Source organism: Natator depressus, chromosome 1 (genome assembly GCF_965152275.1).
Source record: "Natator depressus isolate rNatDep1 chromosome 1, rNatDep2.hap1, whole genome shotgun sequence".
Taxonomy (NCBI): domain Eukaryota; kingdom Metazoa; phylum Chordata; order Testudines; family Cheloniidae; genus Natator; species Natator depressus.
This window is the reverse complement of record NC_134234.1, coordinates 204,587,606-204,600,206: the sequence shown is the minus strand read 5'-3', so window position 1 is coordinate 204,600,206 and position 12,601 is coordinate 204,587,606. Positions and strand designations below refer to the sequence as shown.

At 41.5% G+C, this 12,601-nt stretch overlaps 1 protein-coding gene across 1 annotated transcript in view; it reads left to right on the top strand.

Annotated features, from left to right (window-relative positions):
• The window catches only part of GDAP2 (ganglioside induced differentiation associated protein 2), a 44,670-nt gene that overhangs the window by 14,790 nt on the left and 17,279 nt on the right, over positions 1-12,601 (top strand). The window contains exons 6-8 of the mRNA XM_074975131.1: positions 639-715; positions 10,103-10,262; positions 12,329-12,479. Coding sequence (XP_074831232.1) covers positions 639-715; positions 10,103-10,262; positions 12,329-12,479 — 388 coding nt within the window. The remainder of the gene's footprint in view (positions 1-638; positions 716-10,102; positions 10,263-12,328; positions 12,480-12,601) is intronic.

Here is a 12,601-nt window from a genome sequence, read left to right as displayed (position 1 = left end):
GAGCGGCGTTAGCTTTGTCCGCGGGAGAGTGCTCCTGGCAACAAAGTGCTGTTCACACCAGCACTTGTCATTGGCAAAACTTTTGTCTTTCGGGGGGTGGAGGACGGGTTTAACACCTCCGAAAGACAAAAGTTTTGTCATTCAGTTGCTAGTGGAGACATAGTCTTAATCTGCAGCAAGGGAGATTTATGTTAAGTATTAGGAAAATCTTTCTAACTATAAGGGTAGTTCAGCTCTGGAATAGGCTTCCAAGGGATGCGATGGAATGTCCATCACTGGAGATTTTTAAAAACAGTTTGGAGAAAACTGTCCAGAATGGTCTAGGTTAACGTGGTCCTGCCTCAGCATGGGGGACTGGACTTGATGACTTTGCGAGATCCTTCCCCACCCTACATTTCTATGATCTCTATGATTCTATCACTATGGATATTCTTAATATCTAGCAAGCTGTCTTTTTGTGTGTAGTGCTCTTAGCTACCCATTAGGTTCCTGTCTGTGGGGTGGGGGCCTTCCCCCACTTGCAGAAGGAGGGGAGCATCTTTCGTATTTGCCTATAGCTAGTGAGTGTCCCTGATCGTAGCTGGGACTGTAAATCTGTCTCCCTGTTTGCTCAATGTATTTAATTCTCTTGCTTGCAGGAACAGTCAGAAGGTTCCTGGAGATTCATGGGGAAACCCTGGAGAAGGTGGTGTTTGCAGTCTCTGAGCTTGAACAGGTATTTCTCACAATTGTTCATCCTGCCAAAGTTCTTAGGTATGCTCTAATTCTTAGGGCATTGTAGACTCTTGTTCCGTATGTTGTACTGTGAAGCTGAACACCAGTTTCCCCATCCTCAAGTTTTTATCTCTCTCTCTCATCATGACTGTTGGTTCCTTGCATCCCCTTTCAGCCTCCTCCCAGGTGTTTCACCAAAAGCACCTGTCCCAGTTCCTTCCTGCTCACATTCTCATTGCTAGCTGCAGATGCACTTCAAGCCACCCCACTTGTCACAAGTTCCCGACCCACCACTTGGGCACCAGCATGAGGGACTTGGGTTAGATGGGATACTTATGCAAGATGGCTTTCGGATGTAAGAAGGCAGAGCAAGTCACTACATTCAAAATTCCCACCTTACTTCCCTCCTGCTAAAAATCCTCCCTGCTCCCCAGATTAGCATCCCCACAGATTCTCCCACAAACACCTAGAAAACTGATGTTTCAGACATTTCTGATCTCTAGTCTCTGATCCCAGCTTGACTCTGACCCTGACTCCTGGGGAAATTAGCTAACCATTGTTCTGTTTCCAAGACAAAAAGCCTTTGGCAGTTTGAGTATTGACATTCTTCTATGTCTTCTCACTGTATCTGTGTAGAGCGCCTCCTACTAATATGCGCATGACACAGCGAATCCAGTCAGTGTTCTTGGCACTGGGATCTGGAATATATCTTGTACTATCTTAAGAACAATCTGGGCTTTTAAATGGAAAGACTTTCTCCAAGTTCAACTGCTAATCAGTAAGTTAAAAACAATGTGTCCCTTCCCTCATATTTCTCTATTGGAGATCATTCTCTACCCTTGCTTGGCCCTGGGGTGGCCAAAACATAGCCTGCAAGTGCTCTCTTCTTTAAAAGAGGTACAGTCTACAGAAATGACAGATCATGATGTGCAGTGCTTCAGCTTGATCCAAGCAGCCTTTGTTAGGATCTGTCATCCTTGCGGACTTTTTTTTTTATTTCAAGAAAAGGGGTGGCTGCAATCTACCCCAGTTGATGTAAATTAAAGGCAGCCCCCTCTCTAGGGTCAGTTGCCAATGTGGCATGGGATTGGGCAATATTTGATTGCCCCTGCAAACAAGTCTCAACACTTAGGGTTTCAGGGTTCCTACCTTCCAATCAAGTTAATGTTTGCTGGCTTAGATTTGCCCGAGGTGAATCTTATTTTATCTCCTTACCAAGCTTCTTATCTCCTGAGACCCCGCTATATTTCTGTTTCCTCTGTTTTGCTTTCAACTGTGGAAATACAGACATAGATAACAATAATAACTTAAAGGAAAGAATCAAACTAAACACAAAGCTTTGGTTAAGCATCAGAGGATTATAAAGGTATAGCAATCTAGAAGTATGTGAAGGGAGTTAAATAGAGAAGGAGGAAGATTTCTTTAGGAAGGTATCACTAGAAATAATGAATTGAGAGGGAAAGTGTACGCTGATAATATCAGAAAAGATGTACTGAAGGGGTGACCTGCAGTGATGGTATTGTCTCACAGGAGGGAAGTCCATTTCTCCAGATGCTAGTCTAGACACAACTTTAATGAAATATGCTCCAGGCACAAGATTGCCCTGACATAAGAACTGGAGATAATGCTGCCCGCTTCGTGTTTACAATGCCACTTGAAAGTGAGAACAGGCATTCTCATGGCACTGTTGTAGACGGCGTCGCAAGATATGTATGTGCCATATATGTTAAAGATTCATATGTCTATTCATGCTTCAACCACCATTCCAGAGGACATGCATCCATGCTGATGATGGGTTCTGCTCAATAACAATCCAAAGCAGTGCGGACCGATGCATGTTCACTTTAATTATCTGAGTCAGATGCCACCAGCAGAAGGCTGTTTTTTGTTTTTTTGGTGGTTCGAGTTCTGTAGTTTCCACTTCAGAGTGTTGCTCTTATAAAACTTCTGAAAGCACGCTCCACACGTCATCCCTCCCAGATTTTGGAAGGCACTTCAGATTCTTAAACCTTGGGTTGAGTGCTGTAGCTATCTTTAATAATCTCACATTGGTACCTTCTTTGCAGTTTGTCAAATCTGCAGTGAAAGTGTTTTTAAAATGAACAACATGTGCTGGGTCATCATCCAAGACTGCTATTACAAGCAGGGATTTGGAGCAATCAAATTTTGAATTGCTCCAATCCAGCTCCACTCCGGCACCAATAGTGACTTCTCCAGCTCTGCTCCAACTCTGCTATGTGCTCCAACTCAAATTAATTTTTAACTAAATAAAAAAGTGCATACTGTAATTTTGAAAAAACATTATTTTTATTCAGACTTTTAAAACTATTTAAATGTCATCCACAATAATACAAACTAGAATCATTCATAATTCATTCTGTAAAAAGTTATTGCAGCAATCAAGTTGTCTTTCATAGCCTGCCGCACTGCCTACACTAGCTTGAGTTGTTGGCATGCTCGAAGCAATTCTAAAGGGAGCCTGAATGTGGTGTGGGTAGCTGTGAATGGTCTCAAAAACACTTAACTTTTAGCCTACCAATAGACTCCATTGCCTCACAATCTTCCCGAAAGTTTCTCTCGAATAATGCTTAATTCCAATTTTGAATCGCAGAAATTCCCCTGCGTCTTTCTTATTTATCCAATTCCTTTTTAAAGGCATCCTCTTCTGAAGAATTGGTGCTTGAATTATCTCCATTTCCCTGTGATGGTTTAGGACGTCTCAGGGATGGACGCTCAAACAAATTCAGAGTGGAGACAGAAGTTTGACAACACCCTGCTATTTCTGAAAGATGTGAACTTTCCGAAACCGTAAATTTGATTGTTGATGACTCCTTTTGATGTGTTTCGTTTTCTTCAGCCTCTTTCGCCGAGTTCAAATGTAGCAATCGATTTTGGTTTTAGTTGTCGAGCACTATCAAGGAACCCTTCCTTTGCCTTTGGTATTTCCCTTGAGGTAAGAAGAATCTGATACCGTGGGTCAACATAAACTCAAAGAGCTTCTCTTCGCGTTTCTGCATGGAGGATAGAATTCCTTCTGCAACTTGTCCACCATTTTCTTGCAAGAATTTTGACAGTTTTCGCCATTCCTTCATTAAAACTCCTGGGGTTACATCGACAGCTTGAAGATTCACAGTTGTTTGGTTTGGCTTTGCCAAGAGGTCTCGTAGGTTCTTCACTTCGTCCCGTTCAGCTTTTGTTAACTTGAATTCTCTTGTTCCAGCAGCAGCCACTTGTTAACAGTAAGATTGAAAAACAAGAAGCTGATCAGTCATGGCAAATGTTGAACCCCAGCGAGTCACAGTATCCAATGATTGAGTTACCCCATGTAGATCAAGCAGAACACTTCAAATACTTGGGGTTCGTAGTTTGACAATGACTTGTCGAATTTTTGCCAGTAATTTCTTCACATGTTCTTTGTTCAGTCCATCCCAGATTGCCAACTGAAGAGTGTAGCCACATAGTTTTTTAGGATGGTTACATTTTACATGCCGCCAAAGGTTGAAACTTTTCATGGTACTTGCTTCGTTTGTCTTGAAGCTACATGGTTTGATCTCGCCATTCACTTCCTTTTCCACCTTGCATATTGCCAGTTTCTTCTTTGCTTTTCAAATTCAAAAGTAAAGACATCATGTTGATCCTTTTCTGTATATCGGCTATCAATCATAGAATCATAGAATATCAGGGTTGGAAGGGACCCCAGAAGGTCATCTAGTCCAACCCCCTGCTCGAAGCAGGACCAATTCCCAGTTAAATCATCCCAGCCAGGGCTTTGTCAAGCCTGACCTTAAAAACCTCTAAGGAAGGAGATTCTACCACCTCCCTAGGTAACGCATTCCAGTGTTTCACCACCCTCTTAGTGAAAAAGTTTTTCCTAATATCCAATCTAAACCTCCCCCATTGCAACTTGAGGCCATTACTCCTCGTTCTGTCATCTGCTACCATTGAGAACAGTCTAGAGCCATCCTCTTTGGAACCCCCTTTCAGGTAGTTGAAAGCAGCTATCAAATCCCCCCTCATTCTTCTCTTCTGCAGACTAAACAATCCCAGCTCCCTCAGCCTCTCTTCATAAGTCATGTGCTCTAGACCCCTAATCATTTTTGTTGCCCTTCGCTGGACTCTCTCCAATTTATCCACATCCCTCCTGTAGTGTGGGGCCCAAAACTGGACACAGTACTCCAGATGAGGCCTCACCAGTGTCGAATAGAGGGGAACGATCACATCCCTCGATCTGCTCGCTATGCCCCTACTTATACATCCCAAAATGCCATTGGCCTTCTTGGCAATAAGGGCACACTGTTGACTCATATCCAGCTTCTCGTCCACTGTCACCCCTAGGTCCTTTTCCGCAGAACTGCTGCCTAGCCATTCGGTCCCTAGTCTGTAGCGGTGCATTGGATTCTTCCATCCTAAGTGCAGGACCCTGCACTTATCCTTATTGAACCTCATCAGATTTCTTTTGGCCCAATCCTCCAATTTGTCTAGGTCCTTCTGTATCCTATCCCTCCCCTCCAGCGTATCTACCACTCCTCCCAGTTTAGTATCATCTGCAAATTTGCTGAGAGTGCAATCCACACCATCCTCCAGATCATTTATGAAGATATTGAACAAAACCGGCCCCAGGACCGACCCCTGGGGCACTCCACTTGACACCGGCTGCCAACTAGACATGGAGCCATTGATCACTACCCATTGAGCCCGACAATCTAGCCAGCTTTCTACCCACCTTATAGTGCATTCATCTAGCCCATACTTCCTTAACTTGCTGACAAGAATACTGTGGGAGACCGTGTCAAAAGCTTTGCTAAAGTCAAGAAACAATACATCCACTGCTTTCCCTTCATCCACAGAACCAGTAATCTCATCATAAAAGGCGATTAGATTAGTCAGGCATGACCTTCCCTTGGTGAATCCATGCTGACTGTTCCTGATCACTTTCCTCTCATGTAAGTGCTTCAGGATTGATTCTTTGAGGACCTGCTCCATGATTTTTCCAGGGACTGAGGTGAGGCTGACTGGCCTGTAGTTCCCAGGATCCTCCTTCTTCCCTTTTTTAAAGATTGGCACTACATTAGCCTTTTTCCAGTCATCCGGGACTTCCCCCGTTCGCCACGAGTTTTCAAAGATAATGGCCAAGGGCTCTGCAATCACAGCCGCCAATTCCTTCAGCACTCTCGGATGTAACTCGTCCGGCCCCATGGACTTGTGCACGTCCAGCTTTTCTAAATAGTCCCTAACCACCTCTATCTCCACAGAGGGCTGGCCATCTCTTCCCCATTCTGTGATGCCCAGCGCAGCAGTCTGGGAGCTGACCTTGTTAGTGAAAACAGAGGCAAGAAAAGCATTGAGTACATTAGCTTTTTCCACATCCTCTGTCACTAGGTTGCCTCCCTCATTCAGTAAGGGGCCCACACTTTCCTTGGCTTTCTTCTTGTTGCCAACATACCTGAAGAAACCCTTCTTGTTACTCTTGACATCTCTTGCTAGCTGCAGCTCCAGGTGCGATTTGGCCCTCCTGATATCTTTCCTACATGCCCAAGCAATATTTTTATACTCTTCCCTGGTCATATGTCCAACCTTCCACTTCTTGTAAGCTGCTTTTTTATGTTTAAGATCCGCTAGGATTTCACCATTAAGCCAAGCTGGTCGCTTGCCATGTTTACTATTCTTTCGACTCATCGGGATGGTTTGTCCCTGTAACCTCAACAGGGATTCCTTGAAATACAGCCATGGAGGGCAGATTTGATTTATTTTTTGTTGTTGAAGCCATGGCCAAATCTTCTTGTGCTGCTACCGCATCCAAACGTTTCTTGTTATGATCTTTGGAAAGCAATGAACAAAAGCATTACATTTTTTTAATAATGTGATATCTTAACCACTTAAGGTACTTTGAATTTATTTGGATTTTCTGGACAAAAATGATCACATTTTCTTTTTACACAAAATTATTATTAAAATATATTTTAAAATATTAACATGTTTCTTGCAGTTTTAATGAAGTAAGAAGTATTTTTAATATACATAATTAATATAAATTTTTATTTATAAATTGCAGGTTAGTTTTTCTTATGACATTTTGCAGTAAAAATATTCGAAATATTTTCCAAGTTTTTAATTAATACCTCAAAAATGCTTTAATATAGATATAGCAATGAAATTTGGTTTGTGCCGTAGCATTAGTGCGTGCTATTGCTGTTCTACAACATTAATTGTTGGGAAGTAACGGGCTACCCGTTACAAGGTTGGAAATAAACTTTAACGGGAAACAGATTTCAGAGTAGCAGCCGTGTTAGTCTGAATCCGCAAAAAGAAAAAGAGGACTTGTGGCACCTTAGAGACTAACAAATTTATTTGAGCATAAGCTTTCGTGAGCTACAGCTCACTTCATCGTAGCTCACGAAAGCTTATGCTCAAATAAATTTGTTAGTCTCTAAGGTGCCACAAGTCCTCCTTTTCTTTTAACGGGAAAGTGGATTCAAATTGCAAACACAGTCCTTTTAGTAAAGAGAGCAAATTTTCGGAAATATGTTTTTGCTTCATCAGCCTGAATAGATTATACAAGATAGAGCAAATAACAGGTTCTACCTTGTATAATGTTTCCAGCCTGATGAAGGAAAAACGTATTTCCAAAAATTTTGCTCTCGTGCTTGCAATTTGAATCCGCTTTCCCGTTTAAAGTTTATTTCCAACGTTCTATCATGCAACATCATTCAAATAAAATTATTTAAACTACAGGCGTCGTGAACTGGGCGGGGACTGGGCCAATTTTATTTAATATTTTTTAAATCTTTGACTATTTAACAGATGCAACCCTGGAATATGATTTAATGCTAAAACATGCATTAAAATGGTACTCTTAATTTATTTTGTATAATTACCCATTTCCAAGAAAACTGTTTAAAAATTTTAATCTGCTTAGGTGCTTAGAATGATACAAACAATTTTACTTATTTTTCAACTCTGGAACCATAAATTGTAAGTGTAATAATAATGAGTTAATCATTTTTGGTTATTATTTATGTAACATAATATTACCGCTCATAGCCGGGGCAGTCGACGACAAGCCTTTCTTGAAATGTGAAATAAAAATGACCAACCGCCCATTCGGGATGCCTATAGTTTAAATAGAAAAAGAGTACTTGTGGCACAGTATTTTCCACTGAATGCATCCGATGAAGTGAGCTGTAGCTCACAAAAGCTTATGCTTAAATAAATTGGTTAGTCTCTAAGGTGCCACAAGGTCTCTAAGGTGCCACAAGTACTCCTTTTCTTTTTGCGAATACAGACTAACACGGCTGCTACTCTGAAACCTATGGTTTAAATAATTTTGGATAATATAATATGGTAGCACATAGTAACGCTAAGACACAGACGTAATTTCATTACGCTATATTAAAGCGTTTTTGAGATATTAATCGGAAATTAACTTTTCATCACTTCCTTGAAGGGACTGTCGCTCCCTTAGGAAGAATTTTATGACACATGTTCACAGAAACGTTTTTTCTTAAAATGACCTAAGGATTCACCCCCGAAGTTGTGTTGGACATTTTCCAATCACTCTGGATATATCCCAAAAATCATTCCTAATTTATGCAAAAATGTTTACTGTATATTTATATGGCTGCTGCACGTGACTTTTTCAGTAAATTTAAAATTACAAACAACGCTACCAAAAGACTGTTGAACAGATGACATATAAAATAAGTCCACCAGAGTGATACGGGAGCATGTACAAATGAACAAATGTACCAGTAACGGGAGCCCGTGTGAGAAATGAGCTTAAGTGGTTAATATCTCTTGCGATATCTTAATATATCCAGAAACAAAAACATTTTTTTTGCAATATACCGGTTTTGTGATTTCTTAAATGTTGCATCACACTTTTCCGTAATCGCAGCACTCAGCGCATCTCGTTGATCAACCCTTACAAAAGAAGTATCAACACATGCATCCGATGAAGTGAGCTGTAGCTCACAAAAGCTTATGCTCAATAAATTTGTTAGTCTCTAAGGTGCCACAAGTACTCCTTTTCTTTTTATCAACACATACTAATCTAACTGTCTGTCTAATCTACGGAAGTACATACTCGCCTAACCTTGGCACAAGGATGGGAGCAGTCTGCAGTGTTGCCGGATGTCTGATAATTATCTGATTCTTTAATAAAACATATCTGCAAAAAAACTTCGTAATTTTGTATCTGTACATTAAATCTTGATTTTGGCCGAAGTGAGAATAACTGACATTACGTAAAGCGGTAAAGTAGATGTTAATATCAATTGTTATACAATCTGAAACTTTTTGGCACCTTTAGGACTTTCTTGCTAAATATCATTCATTTTGGATTGAGAATGAAAAAAAAATAGAGCAGTCAAGATTTTCTGTGCTCCAGCTCCAGGCAAAAACCTGCAGCTCCACTGCTCCGCGCTCCAGCTCCTGGCTTCGCTCCAAAGCCCTGATTACAAGGAAAATATGGCAGAATGCGAGTAAAACAGCAGGGACATACAGTTCTCCCCCAAGGAGTTCAGTCACAAATTTAATTAACGCATTATTTTTTTAACAAGCATCATCAGCATGGAAACATGTCCTCTGGAATGGTGGCCGAAGCATGAAGGGGCATATGCACGTTTAGCATATCTAGCATGTAAATACCTTGCAATGCCGGCTACAAAAGTGCCATGCGAATGTCTCTTCTCACTTTCAGGTGACATTGTAAATAAGAAGAGGACAGCATTAGCTCTTGTAAATATAAACAAACTTGTTTGTCTTTAGCGATTGGCTGAACAAGAAGGAGGATTGAGTGGACTTGTAGGCTCTGAAGTTTTACATTGTTTTTGAGTGCAATTATGTAACAAAACAATCTACATTTGTAAGTTGCACTTTCACGACAAAGAGATTGCACTACAGTACTTGTATGAGGTGAATTGAAAAATACTGTTTCTTTTGTTTATCATTTTTGCAGTGCAAATATTTGTAATGAAAATCGATACTTCGATTTCACTTACAACACAGAATACAATATCTATTAAAATGTAAAAAAAATCCAAAATATTTCATACATTTCAATTGGTATTCTATCGTTTAACAGTGCGATTAATCACAATTTTTTGAGTTAATCAGATAAGTTAACTGCGATTAATAGACATTTAAAATATATTTAAAACCCCTGTAAAGCTGAGGCTGACTCCTTTTTATCCTCTTTGGCAAAAGCTCAGTGGAAGAGAGGAAGAGTAATGCAACTGACTTGAAAGTACCTAGGAGAGCGATCCATTATCCCCCTGCCCCCTTTACAGAGTTACAGGTTTTTCTGTGGCTGTATAGAAAAGTAGTTTCTAGCTGTCTCTGAAGAATGGGGATGCCTGCAAGGCCTTCTCAAACTTTCTGTCATTTGTAGGCCACTTACCAGAAGCTGCTGCCTCTGTATTTTCCAAGGTCATTGGAAGAAGAATGTCATTCCTTACCGTGCCTTCCTGCAGATATTGGCAATTCAGAAGGGGAGCCAGTAGTACCAGAGCGACAGATCAGGATCAGCGAAAAACCAGGTGCTCCAGATGGTGAGTTATAATTCAACCTTGAAATATTGGCACAAAAGCCAAGGAAAACCAGAGAGCATGCACAGAGAATTATGAATCCCATATTTTAGATGTAGTGTACCCAATGGAGAGAATCTTCAGAATGAGATTTTACCCTGCCTGTCCTGCTCAGGCAGCTGCCTGGATTCTACAGCAGTAACTTCTGCTTTCTCCCTTTGTATGTGGGAGGTGGTTGGAGGATGTGATGGAGAGACAGCTTTCCACCCTTTTCTGTGTGGTAGGAAGGGCCTGATGAACCTCGTGCAAAAAGAAACACAATCCTTGCAGGTCCTGTCTGGCTGAAACATATACAAGACATGGTTCCTGCCCCAAGGAATTTGGTTTAATTATGTTTGATACATCACACAAAAAAACAGTGCAGATAGAAGACAATGAGGAGGCTGTCCGTGAGGAAATGAGCATTGTGAAACAAAGTTGGTAGAGGCTCAGTGGAGGAAGCTCTTCATAAGGAGGGATTGGAAAGGACGGCAGCCTGGATGTCAGAGGTGGGAGAGGAGGAGGTGGAGATGATGATGGGTGGAAGGCTTGTGAAGTTTGACAATGGTAAAGAAAAGTCAGGGACACAAATAGAGTTTGAGTTAGCAACAAGACAGCCTGATGGGGATGAGACATTGAATGGTGGGTAATGAGGTAGAGTTGACTCCCATTCCTGCTGCAGATGGTCGTGGACAGTCTATCAGATGTTCTCTTTTTCTTCTGTCACTTTTTCCCTCAAGTCTCTGACTAGAGGCAAGTACTGGTCATTACTGCTCATCAGAGTCAGTCATGCACCACCAGCTGCTGAGGCAGGGAAATAGTTAGCTTCTCTCCCTCTGAAAGTTCCCTCGAGTCATATTCTGGAAACATGGGCCTAAGAATGGGAAGTCTGCTCTAAGTACATACCTTTTGAGAAAAAAAATTTGTTTGTTCCTTTCCGTCCCACTCCTTCAGAGTCCTCCAAGTCCTGGGAATTCCTCTTCCCCTCTCAACATCACACTTTTTCTGTCCAAAGAATAGGATGTGGCTGTCTCTGGGTCTAACCAACTGTCTAAGCAACTATCTCCACCTCTGCTGACACAGGGGCAAAAGGATGAGCCAGAGGCCTATGCTCAGATTTTCCCTCCCACCCCGCCAATGCCCCTCATTCTGATGCATTGCACTAGTCTGAGATGACTGGGAAATCGGCTCTCCTAGTAATTAAAATGGATAGAGTGGGGGTTGAGGAGGGGCTGGAAACTTCAACAGTCTCTCTCTTGAAATCACCTAAGTTCAGGCATTTTTTCCACCATCTCATGAAAGTCTGCTCTGATCAGGGTTAGGTGATGTGGTGGTAACATCCAAGCCCTGTCTATAATACAGCTTCCAGCATTATCGTAGGTGGAGCTGCACCTAGTGGTGAATTACAGATCTGTTTGTTTTTTTGTTTTGTTTTGTATTTGGTTTTGTGTTATGTTTGTGTTTTGGTTTTTTTTGTTGTCCCTTAGAGTAGACAAGGCCAAACCATCTGTTCCAAGGATGCATGTCTGCAGTCGCCATGGCATTCAGTTTATAGATTTATAGATGCTAAGCCCAGAAGGAGGCTATTATCTAGGCTGACCTCTAGTTTAAGAGCTGGAGAAAATACTTTTAGCATATACAAAGCAAACGTATTTTCAAGACACTTTATAAACATTGGAGTGACACTGGAAATAGTTCATTGTTATCACTCTACTGGTTGAGGCTAGGGGCAAGTGGGATTGATTTGCCCAAGGTTGCAGACTAAGTCGCTAACAGAGCTAAGATTAGGTTTCAGGAGTTCCTTGTTCTCAAGTCCATGCTAAATTCAATAGAGGTCATTGGCCTGCCAAATGGAACCACAGAAAATTTGTGCATCATAACATGGTGTCTTTTTTTTTTTTTTGTCGTGGCTACAGTCACCTTGTGACTTGGTTGTGTCTTTTTGATGCATTGTCATGATGAAACAGTCCCATGTTCATTATTGTGGTTCTCTTGTATGTAGTTTGAGCTCTGGCTTCCTTACAGCTTCCTCACCCATGCTTCCATTGCAGATAACTCGGATGAGGAGGGGCTGGAAGCAGATATTTCATTCATTGGTTCCCACGCATTTGCCCGCATGGAGGGAGATGTTGATAAGCAGAGGCGCCTCATTCTTCAGGGACAGTTGTCGGAGGCAGCACTGCAGAAACAGCATCAGAGAAAGTGAGAACACCTTGCCTGTTTCTCTCTATGCAGGTCTTAGGCCTGTGACTCTGGGAAAGATCCTTAATGACCTCTTTCCATGTGTCACAAACTTTGCAATCTGTTAGCAGGAAAGCATGGAC